At 41.1% G+C, this 22386-nt stretch overlaps 1 protein-coding gene across 1 annotated transcript in view; it reads left to right on the top strand.

Annotated features, from left to right (window-relative positions):
* Positions 1-22386, top strand: part of reep6 (receptor accessory protein 6) — an 86915-nt gene that overhangs the window by 41037 nt on the left and 23492 nt on the right. Inside the window, exons 3-4 of the mRNA XM_047049993.1 lie at positions 11807-11945; positions 15485-15653. Coding sequence (XP_046905949.1) covers positions 11807-11945; positions 15485-15653 — 308 coding nt within the window. The remainder of the gene's footprint in view (positions 1-11806; positions 11946-15484; positions 15654-22386) is intronic.

Raw genomic sequence — 22386 nt, 5'->3', positions numbered from 1 at the left:
ATTGATTTAAAAAAACATATAACATTAAAATGGTGTAGGCCTACTTAAAAACTTCAAATAGGCCCAACTGGATGATAATGTCCATAAAACAAATTCAGATGGACTGCTGTAGGCCTATAATAATCATCCACAAAATTAGACTTGTTCTGGATTACAAAATACATTTAAGACATGTTGTCTCATAGCCTACTACCATATCCTGCTCCATAATATTAAAATCTCACTCAAACATACTTTAGATACTTTAGCAACTACAGATTGACCTTAATATTGAACAATAGTTTCTATTTTGTTGAACCCAGTCAGCAGTGCGCTTGTCTGCCATACATTACCGCAGCGAAAGCTGCTGCTACCGCTGCTACCGCTGCTACCGCTGCTACCGCTGCTACCGCTGCTACCGCTGCTACCGCTGCTAACGCTGCTAACGCTGCTACCGCTGCTAACGCTGCTAACGCTGCTAACGCTGCTTACGCTGCTAACGCTGCTAACGCTGCTAACGCTGCTAACGCTGCTAACTGTGTGCTTTGCTTGCATATGATAGTTTAGGCTGGAAGTACTCCGGTGATAACTAAACTCAGCCTGACAATCAGTACACACAGCCTTAGTTTTGTCAACCGAGCCGTCTTGCAACTTTTTGAAATGAAACTTCCCATCTAAAAGCCCTCTCTATTATTCAGCTACTGTCGGCAGTCGAAGTCATGTGACGACAGTTGATTCCCAGGGTCAAAAAGAAACCTGCGTTAATGGCACTATTTTTTTGTTGCGTTAAAGTGAGATTGCATTAACGCGTAATTAACGTGTTAACTTTGACAGCCCAACTTTTAACCCTTTTAATTGAATGAGTGAGATAAACCTCACTTTCTCAATGTAATGCCTATAATAAAAGCGGGTAAAGCTTATTCAACATATCACAAGGTTAAATCTAATGGCATAAAGTACAAATATGACACAAAGGAGATTGAGAGTAAAAAGTTAAAAATAGGGGTGCCGTGGATGGAGAGAGATATGTTTAGGCGGGCCGTGAGCCAGAAAAGTTTGGGAACCACTGCTGTAGACCACACCTCAAAGTTGCCCATTTCAAAAGGATGGCATTTTCACCCTATCAGGCCAAAATGTCGAAGCAAAGGCCCTTGTGGATCTTGGTGGTATTGCATTTCTGATTTGGTATCAGAGTGCTGATCAGCCGAAAAACCCCGCCCGCCACCCAGTTCACGCTCGGGGTCTCACAAATCTACATAGGCCGTGTGTGCGGAGAACACACGTTTAGTTCTGAGTTGGCCAGAGACTCCCACCAGGGAGAATCCCTGCACCCAACCTACCACGATATTGCAAACGTCCTTATTACTCTGTTATTTTTCAGGGCTGGCTCTTCTGCGTGCCCGCTCTAACAAAACTGTCAGAGAAGTTACTTCTTTCGTTTCTCACTCGGAGGGCCCCACTTCCCCATCCGTCTAGATGGCAGACCATCCTTAGACCCATGGTACTCTCCGAGCTCCTCCTGGGCCTGAGTTCGGTCCTGCTCCCTCTCCCTGGGTGGGATTTACTCACCAGGGATTCTGGCCTATAATTAATTTCAGGTGTAATTTGATTATCTCTAACTAATCTCTAACTTCACAATTTTCTGAGGGAGAGTCAATGTCAGAATCAGAATCGTCAATCCCTCCTATTTGAAACCTCAAATATTTGCATTCCGTAACCCCGATCTCACATTTCTTTAACCCAATTTTAAAACCACGTTGTGGCAATTTTTTTATAACCCTGTATAGACATTCCAAATGTTCTGATTCCGTATCATGAGAAAAATATATGTAATCAATATAAATAATAATATTTTCTCCTTCGAATGTCTGTTCTACCATACTTTGGAAAACATTTGGTGAGTTACAAAATCCCTGTGGCAGCCTTGTCCACATATATCCCTGTCTGTCGAATGTGAAACATGTTTTTAATGATGATAGTTAGCATATCGGCACCAACCAAAACCCATTCGCTAGATCGATGCAAGTTTTGTATTTCTTTTTTTCCGCTGTTCTTACAGCATTTTGTGGATCTATTAATATTCTGTGGTCCTTGTGGCTTCTTTTGTTTAGTTCTCTTAAGTTATGCACCAGCCTGTATGTCCCGTCTGGCTTAGGAATTGCTTATACTGACATGGTGCACGGAGGTTCATTCATTTTAGTCAAAATTCCTAACTTTTCAAGTTATTTTATTGTTCTCCAAATCTCGTCTTTTTCTTCGGGCCTGATTGAATATTCTTTCTCTTTACCAAATAACTACCTTTGTTTAGTATGCGTCTTAGCTCGTTTTTATTTGCCATTATGCTCTCGTTAATGACATTTTCCATAACCATTTCGTTATCAATCGGTTTTGACCACATGTTGCCTTGTTCAATTGAGTTAATTTCACTTGCTCTAGGTATTGACTTATTCAGATCCCTTAGTCCTAATAGGACCCTATTTCCTCTTATTGCAATTAAATCACCGTCCTGATATAATCCACCTTCCGTTTCATTCCGTCTGCAAAAATTACCTCCTGTTCCCAGTCAAATTTTTCACCCTTTGACGTTGGATTACACTTATTTCAGCCCCGGTATCAACAACAAATTCCTTTACTTCGTGTCCCACCCAAACTAGTGTTTTTAGCCAACCACCATCCATATAGCTATTTTTAGCAATTAGCTCTTTTACTTTGTGTTTGGGGGTACTTGAGGCTCCTGTGCCTGGGGATTCGCCTGATCCCAAGCAGCTCTCTGCTGGTTCAAAATGTTACGTTCCTCGTGACTCATTTCCCTCCATCTTTCTTTGCTGACCCAGGGTTTTGTTTTGGAGTTGGACGTCACCGCAGATTGCCTGTGGTGGCTCCCTCTGCTGTGGGTCCGACTGCCCCCCCGATTTCCCAAACTCCCTGGGAGATATCCCTTCCGGTCCCTTCACACCCTTTGTCAATCTCATGTGTAGGCTGACTGCTGGGTTGTCTACATTTACATTTAGTCATTTAGCAGACGCTCTTATCCAGAGCGACTTACAGTAAGTACAGGGACATTCCCCCCGAGGCAAGTAGGGTGAAGTGCCTTGCCCAAGAACACAACATCATGTGGCACGGCGGGGAATCGATCCGGCAACCTTCTGATTACTAGCCCGACTCCCTCACCGCTCAGCCATCTGAAATGACCTAAAATGACCTCTGGTAGACCTGCATTTACGCACCCCCTGATATACTCCACATTGCTGCTTGTAGCTATATTTAGGGTTCCTCCGGTAGGAGGGAACCTATTGTTTTTGTTAGTGTTCTTATTCTTATTATTAGGGTTCCTCCAGTAGGGGGAACCTATTGTATTTAGGGGCCAAGCAGCAGCGAAGCTGTTCCACCTATTGGAATTGTTAGTTGTATTATTATTAGTGCTGTCAGTTAAACGCGTTATTAACGGCGTTAACGCAAACCCAAATTAACGGCGTCAATTTTTTTATCGCGCGATTAACGCTCTTTTTGACCTAGCAAACTTTGTAGTTTTTTTTTCACATTCCGTTGCAACAACCACTGGCGTTAGAAAAACTACAATACCGCACCGGATCTAGCTAGACCGGAAACAAAACAACAGGCACACCACACACTTGTTTGGGCTCGAGCCAGCTAAAGAGTAGTAGCAGAGCCCCTTTACGGATATTAGACATTCTCTGGTAGTAGGCTAACGTTACATTTTGAGTTGATTGCCAGCGCCAGACGCCGAAATGGATGCCAACAAGATTCTGAATGGAAAGTTTACTTTTAAAAGGTTGGCAAATGGTTCCATTGACAAGACCAAAGTGATCAGTGTGTTCTGTCGTTGTGAACCGAGCTATCATCGCAGCACGTTGTGGAGTCTAAAATACAATTTTGATGGCCAAGCACACAGCTGATGCGAATTCTCCACCCGCTCGTCAAAGCCAGGCGATTGCAATGTTGGTTTCAATTTAAAAAAAACTTTTGCATGAATCAATCTGAACCACTTTTCCATGTTGATAAGAGCATTACAATTTGAAAAAATAATGGATGAAAAAGAAATCAAGGGACATTTAGAAAAGAAAAAAATGTGCGATTAATTGCGATTACTCGCAAGTTAACTATGACATTAATGCAATTAATCGCGATTAAATATTTGAATCGTTTGACAGCTCTGATTATTATACTTAGGACTAGGAGTCTATGGCAGCCCATACAACCGATTGGTGCAAAGTTTTGAAATTTGGCATGCTGATTAGGAACGGTCTCCTGATTATTGTCACCAAGTTTCATGTCAACCACCGAAGCACTAAAGGGCCACCAAGGGGTCAAAGTTGGAAGTGTGTTTACGCCCATAACTTTTTTAATTGAGGGATCATTGGATTCCTTAGATGCTGACGATTCGACTGAACTTTGTGATGTCATTGTCGTCATGATGGTTTTTCCGTCATTTGTATTTTCTGAAAAGCCTACTTTTTCGAACTCCTCCTTGGCCGTTGCTTCGATTTTCATGAATATTGTAACAGATAATCTTCAGACTATGTCGACAAAAAATTGTTAGAATTGTATTGATAAGTCAAACCGTTCACGAATAACGCGCAAACGATTTTGACAAAGAGCAGGCCAAGCGGACGTGAGGCCTTGTCTCTGCGACGGTTTACCGTATGGAGACGAAACTTTGGAAATGTCATCACGAACATGTCAGCTAATCATTTTCCTACAACAATCACTTTGATATGTCAAAATATGACTGAAGTACAGCTGTTTTACTTGGGTCAAATCTGACAACGCTCGCCACGGGAGAAACGGCTTCCTTTTTTTAGAAAGTAACCTAATACAGCATTTCCAGCAGTGATAATAGCTCACTGGGATAAGATGGGCTCCTTTGAAATGCAAGGTCGTAGGATCGAATCCAGCCACTGTCATCAAGCATATCGTGATAACGGATTATCTGTTTAGTGATGTCAGGTGCGCCACAGCTGTCTAGCAGTATAATCATAATGATATCGGTAATGTTTAATTCTCAGAGGATTTATACTCAAGAAGAGTCAGATTTATTGTGCTTTGTAGATATAACGCTGCTACATCTAGCCAGCGCATTTAGTCTCAAAATGACATATTTCCCGAACGCATCGGCTTATCGTTACAAAACTCGGTTTCTGTCTTTTGCGCAACTCCTTGAAGGTAATCAGACGTTTCGGGGTAGCGCCACTGCGTTGCCGAAAAGTATAACGCGATAAAAGAAAAAACTTAATATTTTATTACAAGTATTGCTTTGCTTCTTTAGCTACCGAATTTCCATATCGAATGCTGCTTGGCTCCTTCATTGCTGCTTGCAGCTATATTTGTTAGTATTCTTATTAAAAATGTTCTTCTCCTTGCAGCCCAATATCTCAAAAAGTCCCTGGTCATACATTTTCTAATTTGGCACAATAATACAACATCCAAGTGGGTACCCCCACACCAAATATAGGACACGTTCGACCGTAGGGGGCGCCACAGTCCACACCCTAAACTCTGATTTTCAAAGTGATGGCATTTCCACCCCATTGCTCCAATTCTTCTGAAACTTGGTGTACATGCCTCATTTGTCATAAGGAACAAAAAAGCCTCAAGGACCCATAAGGTCCGCCATGATGGATTTTCCTGTACAGTGATAATTTGGGAAAACCTTCGAAATGTATTTCCTTTTAAACACAAGGTCAAATTGACTTGAAATGTTGTACAGATATGTATAATTGATGTATTTAAAAACTTTACTTGAGACGATTGATTTAAATTCCATATGGCAGGTTAATTTTTTTTTTGCTTGTTGGTAATAAGCATTTAAACTGTTATCCATTGTATTTGATGTTGTTGGGTGTCACAAAACACAATATAATACGAAAAAGTACCTACTTTTTGCAATGATTTTTCTATCCCCCACAATGTATTGCATGACGTCACGTTGGGGAGACAACAGACAAAAGTCTGCTTTCAGACCATTGAAATCGATTAGAAAAAACACTAGGCTAGTACCAGAGAATGTCTAATATGGGCTCTGCTAGTACCATCAAAACGTGGGACAAAAAAAAAACAAGGTTTTTACATTGTCGGGGAAAATGTTTAATTTGGGATGATCTTGGGGGGATTTTACAGGTGGGACTGGCAAGTTAGCCCATAGCTAGCCCATAGCTAGCATGATGTCTTCTAGATCTAGATAGAGCTACGTTTACCCGGTAGTCTATTTGAACTACAACGACATGATTGTCCAGGACAAGTGGATTTGTAGGGCAAGTGGAAGAGAATGTACTTGCCCCACTGGACAAGTTTAAACTCAAACAAAATAAAATTGCATGTTACTTGCCAGCTTGCAAATACTGAGGATAACTTACCGAAGTTGAGTTAGCCAATGTCGTTAGCGATGCTAGCTAACATTAATTTGCTAGCTGTATATAACATTTCACTGGGTCTTGCAGCTGTTTGATTGACTGTAATTATTATCAAATGTTATGTTCTACTACTAGCCATTTGCCTACTTTAGCAAGTGACAGTATTTCCAAGCCCTGATAATGTAACTGAGAAGACTCAGTAAATGATTCCTCTTTCAAGTAATAAGCCCCCATTAAAGTCAAATTAGCTGCACGGTCTGTAGAGATATTGGGACAAAGCTGCAATACGGTACATAACAGAAAGTCTTTCATTCAAATTGTGTAAATGTTTAATGTAACAAATACCGTTTTTTATAACACCTCAATTGTTATCATTTGTATAATATTACAGCTCATCTTCGTTGGTCAAAGGCACAATTTTTACCACAGACGTGACTTTGGTGCATGGAAAAGTGAAACGTAAATGTAGGCTAGTGTAGTGCCTCAAAAAGTAATATCAGGCCCTGAATGATCACTATATATAAAGTAAACGTTGACTTCCACTCGATTCTATTCACTGACAGTAAAAATAAATTGTATATGTGCACTGCTGTTTGTAGACGAGCTCCAGAGGTCGTTTCTGCGTTGCTAAATGATAGCAACTCACCAGGAGGACACTTCATCAACTCTCCACTCATTCTCCTTGGTACTCATTCTCCTTGGTGTCGCCATAGTTCTAGTACTAGACTGAAGCTTCTCTGCTCCATGACTCCCCAACATGACGTTATCGTCGAATTGCGCTAATATGCTAAAGCTAACACAAAAAATGACACAAACTGGTCTTAAACACCATTTTGAGACACCATTTTGAGATTTCTTGTATAATATACATATCTTGAGTGCTTTATGTACCCATTAATCGACAGTGGTGGTTAACCTATATATGGCCTTTAAATACAAAATGGCTAAAAGGGGTGTGTTTATGTAAATGTCCACATTGCCTCAATATGTTTGTGTCACTAAATCAAATGTATTTTTGAAGGATGGTTCAAACCTAATAGGCTTTAAGTTGACACCCCCCTGAAGTACCATGCAAACTTTCACCTTGATATGTGAAAATATGTTAAACATTTTATTTATGTTTTTGGAGGCATATTTTCAGTTAGCAGATGGTACTGTTTGAATCGCGATTCCATCTGAGATACTGCTGGTGACAACGTTGTTCATGTGCAATATGAGTAGGCTAAATGCCTGAAAATATCACTTGAAGGAAAAAACTTAAGGGACGTTTAAATCATACAGATTAAGACAATTTTTACACCGGACTTCCCAATTTATTCGTTTTGATTCAACTATGACGCTGCTATATAGCCGATCACCATTCCCTCTTGCAGGGGGAATGAGAACTGTTTCATTCTACATTGCACTCTTAGTATTTTGAGTTGTAAATCAGCAGCAACAAACGTATACTTTTAAATCTATGTTATCTTTATAAATAATAAGTATGCTTTCTTATATAAAATATACAGAAATATCAGTTGTAAAAATGTCAGTAAAAAGCAGCTGCAACCGATTCAAGCACAACCCACTCTCTAGTTTGGTTTTGGATTCTCAATTGAAAAATCTGATTTTGTTTTCTCAATTGATGAATGAATACAGTGTAATGATACACTGATTGAGACAACATTATTTGATTATACATTTTTTGTATCAAGGTTTAGCAGTGAGCTCCACGGACAGCGTACTCCCAGGGCTCTAAATTGCGACCATTCTATCCAACGTTTTACAACCAATTGTGATACGGTCTGATAAAAAGGGGATGTGTCGGCCGAGGTCATTTATCCTTTTTCGACAGATTGTGAAGGTGCAGATTGTAAATTTGCAAGATTAGCCCTATTCATTCTATTTAGTCTGTGGATGTAGGCTAAAACAAAGGCTGTATGATGAAAATGAACGCCGAACATGCAGAATGCATGTTTGAAAGTTGACACAACTTGTGAAACATTATATTTAAGGGTAGGCCTACTTAACTCAAGACAAAATCTGCAGATTCACTGCTTGATTGGGGGGATGGGATCATACTTTGTACAGAAAAACACATATGTAACATTACCCCCGCGCTATAAACCAGGGAAAAACCGTCTGCACCGTGATACAATTGTATCAAATCACATCACGCCTGATGCTCCCACAACTCAACTCAAAGCTTAGGTAAACAACAACAAATGAGTATTTAGTGATCCAAAACATGTTGTTTATTATAGAGTCACATCTTCAACACTTAAGATGTTGTAATATGCGAGAAAATTCGACCTGTAAACAATTGTCTAGCGGACAATACGGAATGCCGACAACAGCCCCTTTTCACACGACTGTGTCAAAATTAAACTTAATCTTTACGTTCAAAAATGTAATGCAGATTTAGCTGGTGCGCCTAAAACATTTTTTAGCAGGTGGTCATGATATTATGGCTAATTGGTGTATACAACTGTGTATGTATCCTGAAATGCTGAGAAAGGCAACAGGTAGAATAAGGGACAGCATATGTCATAACACACTATCAGTACCATCGAATTAGCTTGTCCTTAGTCATGGTTTAGTGACCATTTAGTGAAGATTATTTTGAACCCCCTTTTAAAGCAATAATCCAAAGGAAAAGATAGTCATTTAGTGGACTACTCAAAAATATCAACTCAATATAAAAAATGATTTACATGGAGATGATGGACAGTTTCTCAAAGGGGGCGGAACCTTACCCAGGGGTAGTTCAGAGTACATCAGGGGGTGCTGGAAGCAAAACAATTTAAAGGGGGTGTTGAGGTGTTTTGGGGGGTGGTTTGTGTGTTTTCTTTTTGCCACACTTGATTAATTTTTGCATTTGACTTGATTTTTCCACCATCCTCTAAAGCTTTTTTTTCAGTCAAATGCGAAAGACAATGCTTTTATTCAGTTTTCTTTGGAACGGCGTTTGGCCATAGAATTGAATAGGGATGATAGGGACATGCCCCTACCACAGTCACGAAAACACGAATTGTTGCTACCAAAAATGTAGGAGTGAAACAATGTTTGTATTATATATGTAGACTAGTCCCAAAATTGTATTTGCGCTCAAATTAATGCAAAATTATTCATGATAAATCACGGATTCTGAGTTTACCCTCGATGACATTTTTGCGTTCGACGGGTCAAAGCATGGTCATACATTTATGTGTATCTATCAAACATTGTATGTTTGATAGATACAGGCCGATATAGGCCGTTAGTTTCCAGGGCCGAAACTAACTTCTCTGCAACCCACAGTGAAGAAACTTGCAGACAACTATGGGCACAGGGCTCACCCTAACTTTCGAAGCAGTTTTACTAATTTCCTCCGAAAGCTGAGATAAATAGACTTTATAATATAGGATAGCCTACATATCCTTCTGATTTTCTATCCAGTAACCACATACTTTTTCCTAGGTAGGCTGCTCTTGTTTTCTGTTGTGATTTTTGTTTGGCACAGGTACTAGGGATGGGCATTCGACTAAATTGTCTTAATCGATCGTCGGGAGAATTAACGATCGATTTTCGATTAATCATTAAAAATGTTATATTAAAATTCACAATTTATAGGCTATATTAAAATGCAGTGAAAATAGAAAAAACACAGCGTGTTTCCGCATTGAGATCTGTAGTGTAAAGGGCCCTATTATCGTCCACTCTAAATCTCCAACGTTCGGGGCCCCATTATCGTCCACAACCGTTTCTTCCGTTAATTCCTTAAAGAAGATATGCAGCAGCAACGAAAGAAAGTAACTCATCGATATGTACACATGCTGCACACCAAATTACAGCTTCTTACTTCGAGATTTGAGTATGTAAATACGCTCTCAAACCGTATGTGTAGCATCTGCCTTCCGCAGCGTCAAACTGACAATTCTCCATTGAAAGTGGTTGGGTGGACGATAATGGGACCCCCTGGCTAACAGGAAAGTAACATTTCTAGGCATATCCGGATTGGATTTCAATACCGGAATGTTATAATATAGGTGTGTATCTATATATTAAAGTATAATGCTGTGACATAGGCCTAACGTTTTTAATTTGTATTATAACGACATTTTGGTAACATTGCTAACGAGCGTCGAGAACTAGGTGGACGATAATGGGAAAAAATAAAACTCTCCTCGGGGAGAATTACCTATTTACTGTATTGTCTGCTAAATGACTAAATGTAAATGTAATAATGCTAGCTTGCTAATGTTTCTGAAAAATTACTTACGCTGTGGGGATCGTTGGAAATATTTGCAACTCACTCAGCAAAAGGTTAATGTTACTGGTATTACATCCTTTCCTATTTCTTCCTGCATCAGAAGTTCATTTGAAAATGGGAGCTGTTTTGAGAAGCAAATGGTGAGGGTGCACTCCTTCTTCAAATGTAAAAAAAACTTTATGACTAACTTAATACAAATTTGATGGGTCAGACCAAGGCCGTAGCCATGGAGTCAACATTGGGGGGGAAGAATTAATTTTGTTATGATAATTTCGGACAGCGTGCGTGGTTGCCTGTCGTAGCGTGGCACATTTATATTTTAATATCAATATATGGGGGGGACATTTTGACCAGATTTGAATATTGGGGGGGGGATGTGTCCCCCCTAATATGTATTATGAATACGGCCTTGGGTCAGACAGGCAAAACACAGGGATCCAGAGCAGCTACGACAGAGTTTACCACCCCATCCAATCCTGACAGGGAACATATTCATCTTCAGTCACTTAAAAGGATTTTTTCCCCAAATTACAAAATGAGATGTTGGTTCCTTTATCAAGTATAGATTTATATGTATGAGACCAGTGCCCTGCCATGCAGCACACTTCTCACAACACAGAATATAAAAGGAACGGACACTTAATAATTTTCATGAAACCTTACAAGGAGGGTTGTCAGGGAACTACATGGCTACTACTACAAAGCGTGGCACGCCAATGCACCGAGTTATGGACCATGTCCATTATGTGTTTTCCTGTCCGTATACCTTCTGAAAATATTCATAATGAGTTACATCTAATTACAGCACAGTTCAGACAGATGTATTTTTTTTACCGGCTGAATTTAAATTAAGATGGGACTGTAAATTCCATGAAACCAAACACAGCTCCTGTAATGTAATATTTTCTTAAAGGTACAGCTATCCAGACCTATCTTTTTAAGTCTCTGGATGTAATTGGATAGCATTGGATAGATGTTCATGCTGTTTATACAAATGTAGTAATAGCTTACTAACTTTATGTTCTTTGATAGGTAGGAACATTTGACAACATAAAGGAATGGTGGAAAGAGATGAACATAGACACTATTTGATCGTCGCTCAATGGCACAGTGGTAAAATTTGCTTGCAATTAGCGAGTTTGACTGGTGCCTGTAGCGACGTACACTACCCAGAATTTAGTGTAAAATAACAGTTTTGGTTGTTGTTTCTACCATTTCTTTGTAGAATTAAAGCCATTGAAAGCGAAAACAAAGAGGATGACACAAAATGGTTGACGTATTGGGTGGTCTACGGAATCTTCAGTCTGGGAGAATTCTTCTCAGATATTTTCCTCTACTGGTTCCCATTTTACTATGCCTTCAAGGTAAGCTGTGTTGTTATATAAGGAGAAAAATTGTTATGTAGAATCATATTAATGCTTGGTAACAGTTATGATCTGTGCAATACACAGCTTATAAAGCCTATTTTTGCATCTATCATAAAACAAAAGATTTTCTTAAACAGTTCATACAGTACATAGCCTTATATAAAACAGTTGTATATATAAGAACTGTTAAATAAAAGGCTTTTAGACATATTACTACACCATCATCTGAGTGATGCTGCTATGTGACATGATATGGTTCTCTAGAAAAAAGCGAGTTCAATGTAATAGTTCAGTCATTGTTTTAATATGGTGATATCTTGCACAAATATACTGTTAGTCCAGTCATTTTAAGCCACAATGGGGGTCAACCTAGAACAAATTGCAACAGAAGCAAACTCAACTGATTTTGTATCCTCTATGTCCTGAGTAAGGAAAAAAAAGCCCAGAAGAATCCCATTAGGGGAAAGTTTAGAAAAAGACCCAAATATAGCCTATTCATATGCCTATTCATTCTTTTTCTCATGTGAATAGGCTAAAGTTTTTAACCTTTAGATATTACCATGAAATTAGTGAGTTGATTACTTTCATTAAGACAAACAGTATTTTGAATGTTTTTGTTAACATGGGCAAATGGTGCATAATCTAATTAGGTATGTGGTAATTTTCATAAATACCAAAACAGATCTAAACGTTGGTTATAGCCAGGTGAAAATGTTTTGTTGAATCTTGTTGACATATAACAGTTAAAGACTTAGGGCCCGATCTTGCACCCAGCGCAATTGACTTAGTCAACGACGCAGGTGTCATTCCTAGTTTGCACTCGACGCAAAGCCGACTTTTTCCTCCACAGACGCACATCGAAATGACTTTGCGCTCCCGTGGGCGGTTCAGTGAAAAAGGAGGCGTGTTCCGGCGCAAACGTTCCCTGGTGCTATTTTGCAGTTTCAGAAAAACAATTCCGCCACTGACCAGGAAAAACGTGGTCTAAAGTCAATGGCGCGTTATTCTAATGCTATTTTAAGGGCGCAAGCTTGATCCGTGCGCACTGCTGGTGAGGCCAGGGTCTTTTCTCTGCAAAGCAACGTACATTGTTTTGATTTATGGTTTGTTCCATTTCTTCAATGATTATAAAAATATTTTCGTGAGAAATCTCCATGTATGTGAACTTGATTTGTAACAATTGTGGCAATTTCCTTCCACCCCTGTTTAACCAAAACTAATTTGGGTGGTTTTGTTTCTCGCATCTCCATCAGAATCAGAATTCGGTTTATTTAGTCATTTAGCAGACGCTCTTATGCAGAGCAACTTACAGTAAGTACAGGGACATTCCCCCCGAGGCAAGTAGGGTGAAGTGCCTTGCTCAAGGACACAATGTCAAATGGCACGGCGGGGAATCGATCTGACTCCCTCAGATGGCTGGCAGATTTTTTTATTGTTTAGTTCTTAGAATTGGTTTAACTAATGTACTTTTGTACTTAATTTATACCCGTATATGTTTATTGTTTGCACCTTCCTGCCACAGTAAATTGCGTAATTTTGTAACATAGGCTACATGGCGAATAAACCAAATTCTGATTCTGATGGGCATGGGAGAAGAAACCTAACCAAATTAGCTTTGGTTAAACAGTCATGGGAGGAAATTGCCACAGTTGTTACAAATCAAGTTCACATACATAGACATTTCTTATGGAAATATTTTTATTATCATTGAAGAAATGTAACACGCCATAAATCAAAACAATGTAACGTAGCTTCGCAGATAGAAGACCCTGGACTCGCTAGCAGTGGGCACGGACCAAGCTTGCGCCCTTAAAATAGCATCTCAATAATGTGCTTTTGACTTTAGACCACGTTTTTCCTGGTCAGTAGCGGAATAATTTTTCGGAAACTGCAAGATAGCACCAGGGAACGTTTGGGCCAGAACACGCCTCCTTTTTCGCTGAACCGCCCACGGGAGCGCAAAGTCATTTCGACGTGCGTCTGTGGAGGGAAAAGTCGGCTTTGCGTCGAGTGCAAACTAGGAATGACACTTGCGTTGTTGACTAAGTCAATTGCGCTGGGTGCAAGATAGGGCCCTGTATGTCAGAACAGATAACATCATGTTCAAAACCTAACTTATTGGCCAAAGTCAAAGTGAACAGCTGTATATATTGTGAATTGAAACATAAATATATCCCCTGTATTTTATTCCATTGCTACTGAGAAACAGCTGGTTGAAGTTATGCAAATACTGTAAATCACAGCTGATTCCCAACTAGGAAACACCCAGGTTTTGAGGTTCTTTTAATCGCATGACCATATGGTATATACAGTAAAGAGGACCCCTTTGGGCTGCCTGCATTAGGGAGAGGGACAAGGGCAAGGGAGATGGAGAGGATTTAGAATGCGTGGTGGCGCTCAGAGAAGGGCCTGAGCTAGGATAATGAAATACTGTAAATGGCAGCTATATTGCATATTTCTTGCAGTAATGTCCTGTTGCAAATGAAGCCTTTACTGCATCAATTATGTTTCTGTCTTCAATACAGTAACCATACATTCTATAAAGCTACTCTGAGATGGGGAATTTTTGTGTTATGTCAATTAGTGTTTGAGTTTAGTTTACAATGTGTGATTTTGAGCATGAAATTAACTGTTTTGCCAATTGTGTGTCGTAGGTGTGTTGATGCGTCAAGAGTTTAGGAAACTTGTTAGAAGGATTGAAAAAATGGCATCAAAGCAATTTGTCATAGCGACTGTAAAAACCTTTTATGAATCAAAATCAACTAGCCTACCATGATGCCCACAAAACAAGATAGACCCTCACCAATAATATAATTACGAAAATATAGCCTAATTCTGTATTTGTAAAAAAAAACTTTGATGCTATGTTGTCTATCATTCTGGCAAAGATGTTAGCTAACATACCAGTGTTCTCTTACTGTATGTCAAACAGTTGGGTTGGATAAGACAACTCTCTTCTGCAAATCTCCACTCAGACAGAGGGCGGGCCAATATCAATCTATTTAAGTTACATCACAACCAAATTGAGATGTGTTCACATTGAAAACTTCAGGCTTGTGCTCCTCAGTAGCCTGGTTGCCAGCCCAACTTATCCCCGCCCACAAAATGTGTCGGGAAGTTGGGTCTGGGGTGGCTCGTTTGGGGAAAAACTATTTATTGTCAGGCCGGGCTTTATACGATGATGGACAGATGATGAACAGTAACGTAATCAACAACGTCACCAAAGAGCGCTTGGGTTAAATTCGTTTTCAACAAACAACATATTACATTGCTCTGATTGGTTGTAGGTCTATCCAATTGAGCGAAGAGGCATTTGTTTGCCCCATACTCACAGCCCAACGGAGTTATCAGACTCATATTCTGACTAGAATTATGAGTTTGACAACGTCAGGCTAGCTCCTCAGGCCTCTTTGCCAAAGAATCAAATTAAAGGATCTAGTTGGTGTAGATAAATGTATTATTTTTTGCCATTAGAATGACAAGTAATGATTGGTTTTTCAGTGTATTATCTTGTGTCTCTCCTTATTCTTGTCTAGTGCTTGTTCTTGTTGTGGTGCATGGCCCCAGTAACATGGAACGGGTCTCAGATTCTGTACAACCGTGTAGTAAGACCTATCTTCCTGCGCCACGAGGCCACAGTGGACAGCATGGTCAGCGACCTGAGTGGAAAGGCCAGGAATGCAGCAGAAACCGTAACCAGAGAAGGTATAAAAATTGTGTCATTGGTTCCAATAAAGCTTTGCTAGGTGAGTTTGGCGAGAGTCTCACTGTACACAGTTCTTACTAGCTCCTTCCCACAATGCCCTTAATATGTAAAGGGTAACATGGCGGTGGACATAAAAATCACAGCCCACACATTAGCACAGGAAATAAACAATGTTACCATTGTTACCTCATGTGGAGTTATTTTTAGTTTGTCTGGGGATGGAGCAGGGGTATGTGCACAGGAGTGCAGGACATTCAGTACATCCTCTATAGATGTGGCAGTGTGGTGTTTCCCTTGTTTGAGCATACATCTTTACTGATGACATATTGTATCACATTTGGAAATCTTTCGCCCTGCCATTCAAGGCTGCAATTCACCTTTCAGTAGATGTCGCAAGGATTCCCTTGAACAAGTATGTCATTGAGACAACATTTATTTAACCTAAATATGTATAGTTTATATATCGTAGTCTATAATTATGTGAAAAATTATGACAAAAATATTTGTGAATTATATTAAATGCATTAGCTTCACGTGTATGTGTTGACTGGTAAGCGCAAATCTTATGTCATGACATAGTGGGAACAATAATTGTAATTGCAAAATGCAAATATGTTTTGTAAACGGATAAACATAACTAATAAATGCATTTTCCATATTAGCAAAACTAATCAAATTATATGACTTTGATAGTTTTCATCTATTTTGAAAATGGTAAGCTAAACCATTTCTGATTACAATATGGTAAGCTTAATAAAAGGAGATGACGGCATGGGTGGGGGTTGTTATGATCATTGGATTTACAATAGTGTAACCGATCGTTGTTGAAGGCTTATAATATATAATAATTAGTGACACGGACAGACTACAGGGCTCCGTGACTCCTTGAATCGGCCAGCCACACTTTATTGTCTCTACTCACCGCACACGACTTCCTCCTTCACAATCAAAGTCCCCTTTTCTAATTCCTGTCTAACATTATAACAGCCCACGCAATAAAATTGTGTACAATAGCATTTCTGAAATATTGTGAGGTATAATTGAGTAAAAGAGCATTTTCCAAACTTTTACATCTGGCTTTTACATTTACATGTATTCATTTAGCAGACTTAAAGTAAGTACAGGGACATTCTCCCCGGGGCAAGTAGGGTGAAGTGCCTTGCCCAAGGACACAACATCATTTTGCATGGCCGGGAATCGAACCAACAACACTGTAAAAACAACCTATAGAATCTACTCAATAAATGTGAGGTAACAATTTGCACTCTGTTTGTTTATGTAGATTTCACCACATGTTTAAAGTAAAGTGTACCTACATTTTACAACTATGATACACTAAAAGAAATTAGGTAAAGTCTACCTAACATTTATCAATACTTTATACAACTGATTACTTACAAAAAGTAGGTAATATTAACTCTAGATTGTAACCATTTAATACCTAATAATTGTTATTAACAATCAAACTATATGACTTATTAACCATTACTTATTCAGGGAAAGTAAGCTGTACCTAAAAAAATATTGTCAGACACAGGATATGATTGAACACATTTTTTTGTATTCAATCAAATGTTCAAAAAAAGCCCTCTCCACATTCAAGTAAATTATATGTGCAATCCATTTGATGTATTTCCAAATAATATAATATATATGATGTCTTGATGATCTCCCAATTTATGTTGTTAATATATTCATGTTTGAGTGTGGGGTTGCAAGCATGCTTCAATGTGCTCTAGTGTGGTTGAAGGGTGTATGTAAGCATTAGTTTTTAGTTTTTTTTTGTGGTTGCACAAGCAGATTTCGTTGTGTATCTGAACAATGACAAATACAACTATTCAGTCCTATAGTAAACACGGTCTTATTGACCAACAGTTTCAACTAAACTGGAAAACTGAATCACAAAACATTGTTAACACTTCAAATGTGAGTTTTGTGCATTTAACTCAAGGTTCACTTAAACTCATTTCGAGAGACATGCTTTTACATAGGCAATGAGGTACATTTCTAACCCATTTAAGATAGAAGAAAATCAAACGCAAGTTCCAAGATCCAAAAAGTCCTTTGGGACGAAGAAGAAAATAGTCTGTGCTGCAATCAGTAGCTTATTTGACGCTCTGGACCTTCTTGAGCAGTTTTGCTCCATCAAGCTCCCAAAAAAGTTTCTGAAACACTTCAAAAGTATACTTGAGCTTCTTCGGATACTCAAGGTTGAGGGCGTAGATCAAGCCCATCAACAGCACACATGCCTTGGTTCGGTATCCACACGTGTGCACTTGGTTTCCCTCTATTACAATTGACACTTCTGCTGGATCCTCCTCACCTGCTGGATTGTGGATCACAAGGACCTTCATTGTTTGGTCCATGTGGCCCTCATGTACGTCCTCCATCTTAAAAAAAGACACAAAAACAACACTTGCGGAGGCGTGGCATGTCAGTCCTAAAATGGCCACATTGCTGACATATCACTCCAATAAACACCAGTGGCCGATGACATATCTACGCATATATATCCATGTGTGACTGGTATCCAAGACTAAACAATTACATCACGGCAAGCCATGTGATACCTTAGTCGATCGATAATTTAATACCATACCTGGCAGTCTTTGGAAGAGCTCCTCTTTACGTTCCCCAAGGTACTCAGTTAGGCAACAGACAACTGCATCCCTCTTTTGCTCGACATATTGGGACTGTAAATAGATGCATTTTAGTGACTTAACTTATATCTGCAAATTCTTAACACTTTTTGTGAAAAAACAACTATACCTCATAAACAGTGTTCAAATGATTTAGCATCCTGGTACCAGCAGTTCCTCCTTTGGCCCGCATCAACTGCAGAAGACGTGGTGTGTACCCATCAAGCTTCAGCATGAACGTCTGTTCCAGGGAAATTGTTATACATCGGAACTCTTCTTTGATCTAGGAAATGAGTAAAGGAACATCGGCCGGGTTTCCCAGGTTCCCAGAACGCTCTTAGAACGTTGTTAAGAAGCGCTGAGCGTTAAGAGCTTCTTAACGAATCTGGGAAACCCGGCCATTCTCAATTCACACAACTTTCTCAATGATAGTTACCAATTCTAAAAGCCCCAAAACAAAGTTTAAGTAGACAAATGAGATGAACTGAAAAATATTAACAAAACATTTTTACTTGAGCCTCACTGAATAATCCAGGCCACCTCTCTTTGAATACACTGACAGCTGGGCTGAGGGTCACCACCTCCACTCTTCGCATTGAAAAGGTTTTAAATTCTATTATTATGTTCCTCTTTTTCCTTTCTTCAATTAACTCAAGCCTCTCTTTCTCCAACGTGTCATCATTTTCTCCAACAGGGTGGGGAGGAAGATAGTTCACCTCAGCTTTTTTGGGCCTTTTAACATTTTGGGCTGGGGCTGCATCGCTCATTTGCTTCCTCTTTAATGTGTTTACTTCTATTTCAGGATAGGCATATTTGCCAGCTTGGCAGGGTAGTTGTGCATCTTATACTTGAGGCGTTGCTGCCAACCATACATCCCTGCAAAGGACCCAAGCTCCTTAAGGCATGGAAACTTCTCAACAAGGGCTTCAGCCACTGAGCAAATTTGCTGACTTGAAGGGTAGGCTGAGTAAGAGAATATGGCTTTGGCAAGGTCTTGCATTATTGCTGATTTAACACTGTCATCATGGAAGTGTGTTCCATTGGCATGATATGTCTTGTTTGCCTCTGCGAGGATAAGTTCAACATCGCGGGAAAACGTCACTGCCCATGGAGCAGAGCGGCATGACTCAGGGAGAAGAATGGTGTCTTGTGAAATGGATGATGCAGAGTCATCTACAGCATTGGTGTTTACTTAACTATTATCTGCAGGGTAGCTGTCTGCTGAACTCAGGGTAGAGGACAGACACGATTCATCTAGTGGACACAGGTCAAGGGTGATCAGAGGCTCTTTTCTTACAATTTTCACAGTGGCCTTGTCGTACAGGTCGGCTGTTGAGGTGACACTGAAAACTTGGTTTCCAAAATCTTGGTCCTCGTACAATAATCCAAACTCTCCATGTAATTGGAATGTTTCAACGATGATTGAAACAAGATCTTCCACCGTATTTGGAATTCCGGATGGAAGCTTTATTTTTCGTATATCATGTTCTTCAAAAACCTACGATGAAGAAAAATAACAATGGTTCTCAGTTGCCCCTGCCTTGGCGGTCCGATCCTCGGCTGCAGAAGCTAGCTTTAGGGACGTGGAACGTCACCTCGCTGGCAGAGGTGAGGGATGCCGTCAAGCTGAAGAAGGAGGCCTATCTGAATTTATTGGCTGGTAGGACTCCAGAGGCAGCTGATGTGTACCGGCAGGCCAAGCGGAACGCGGCTTTGGCGGTCGCGGAGGCAAAAACCCGGGCATGGGAGGAGTTTGGCGAGGCCATGGAGAATGACTTCCGAACGGCTTCAAAAAGGTTCTGGACCACCATCCGGCGACTCAGAAGGGGGAAGCAGTGCTCTGTCAACACTGTATACGGTGGGGATGGTGCGCTGCTGACCTCGACGGGGGACGTCCTGGATCAGTGGAAGGAATACTTTGAAGACCTCCTTAATTCCACCAAGACGCTTTCCGACGTGGAGGCAGAGTCTGGGGACATCGGGGGGGGCCCTTCTATCTCTGGGGCTGAGGTCGCCGAGGTGGTTGAAAAGCTCCGCGGTGGCAGGGCCCCTGGGGTGGATGAGGTCCGCCTGGAGTTCCTTAAGGCTCTGGATGTTGTAGGGCTGTCTTGGTTGACACGAGTCTGCAACATCGCGTGGACATCGGGGACAGTGCCTCTGGACTAGCAGACGGGGTGGTGGTTCCCCTCTTTAAAAAGGGGCTACATGGGAGTTTGCCCAACCAGTCTACACATGTTTTGTGGATTTGGAAAAGGCGTTCAACCGTGTCCCTCGGGGGCTCATGTGGGGGGTACTCCGAGAGTACGGGGTACCGGATTTCCTGATCTGGGCTGTCCAGTCCCTGTACGACCGGTGCCAGAGTTTGGTCCGCATTGCCGGTAGTAAGTCGAACTTGTTTCCGGTGGGGGTTGGACTCCGCCAGGGCTGCCCTTTGTCACCGATTCTGTTTATTACTTATATGGACAGAATTTCTAGGTGCAGCCAGGGCGTTGAGGGGGTCCGGTTTGGTGACCTCAGGATCGGGTCGCACCTTTTTGGAGATGATGTGGTCCTGTTGGCTTCATCGGGCCGTGACCTTCAGCTCTCACTGGAGCGGTTCGCAACCGAATGTGAAGCGGCTGGAATGCGAATCAGCACCTCCAAATCTGAGGCCATGGTTATCGACCGGAAAAGGGTGGAGTGCCATCTCTGGGTCGGGGAGGAGATCTTGTCCCAAGCGGAGGAGTTCAAGTATCTCGGGGTCTTGTTCACGAGTGAGGGAAGAATGGAGCGCGAGATCGACAGGCGGATCAGTGCGGCGTCCGTAGTGATGTGGGCTCTGCATCGGTCCGTCGTGGTGAAGAAGGAGCTGAGTCGAAAGGCGAATCTCTCTATTTACCAGTCGATCTACGTTCCTACCCTCACCTATGGTCACGAACTATGGGTAGTGACCGATAGAACAAGATCGCGAATACAAGCCGAAATGAGCTTTTTCCGCAGGGTGTCCGGGCTCTCCCTTAGAGATAGGGTGAGAAACTTGATCATCCGGGAGGGGCTCAGAGTAGAACCGCTGCTCCTCCGCGTCGAGAGAAGCCAGCTGAGGTGGCTCGGGCATCTGATAAGGATGCCTCCTGGACGCCTCCCTGGTGAGGTGTTCCGGGCACGTCCCACTGGGAAGAGGCCCCGGGGAAGACCCAGGACACGCTGGAGGGACTATGTCTCTCGGCTGGCCTGGGAACGCCTCAGGGTCCCCCAGGAAGAGCTGGTGGAAGTGGCCGGGGAGAGGGAAGCCTGGGCCTCCCTGCTTAGGTCGCTGCCCCCGCGACCCGACCCCCGGACAAGCGGTAGATGACGGACGGACGGATGTTCTTCAAGAATGACTCGCAACACAACTGACATGTTTGGAGTATGTGTTGTCATCACCTGTAGCGAGAAAGAAAGACAAAAAATTGTAGTATGTTAAAATTTGAAATGTAAACAATGTTAGACACACATGATTGTTATGGCATGATAACAGAATAATTCAATGAAGTCTAAAACCTACCTACTCTGATGTGCAAATGAAGTGTTTTAGGGACACCATTCGACCATCTGCTGTATTGTATGCAGCCAAAGGGTGTGCATCTTTCATTTCTGCGTGCTGAATGACTACGATCTTGGCTGTGGGCTCTACTTTGAAGCTTCTCAAGTGCTCATGGTACCACCCACTCAGCAACTTCAGAACAAAGACAGGGCTTTCATGCACAATTATTATTTTGAGTATTTCTCCAAATTTCGACAATCCTCCTGTTGATCCAAAAGGTAACAACATCCCAACACAATAGTCGGTACCGAATATGGTAACCTTGTTTGTCATGTTAACGACCAATGCACTGGGAAACTTTCTTGCAATTGACTCTTTAAAGGTCACATGATATGCTGTTTTTGGATGCTTTTATATGGGCCTTAGTGGTTCCCTATTACTGTATCTGAAGTATCTTTCCCGAAATTCAGCCTTGGTGCATAATTACAGCCACTACGAGCAGTCCCACAATGAGCTTTCCTCAAAACGCGCTGTTTCTGTGTCTGTAGCTTTAAATGCTAATGAGGAGGAGAGGGGCGGCAACATGCGCTA

Source organism: Hypomesus transpacificus, chromosome 26 (assembly GCF_021917145.1).
Source record: "Hypomesus transpacificus isolate Combined female chromosome 26, fHypTra1, whole genome shotgun sequence".
Classification (NCBI taxonomy): Eukaryota; Metazoa; Chordata; class Actinopteri; order Osmeriformes; family Osmeridae; genus Hypomesus; species Hypomesus transpacificus.
The sequence above is the reverse complement of the archived record's forward strand: the minus strand, read 5'-3'. Positions and strand labels throughout refer to the sequence as shown.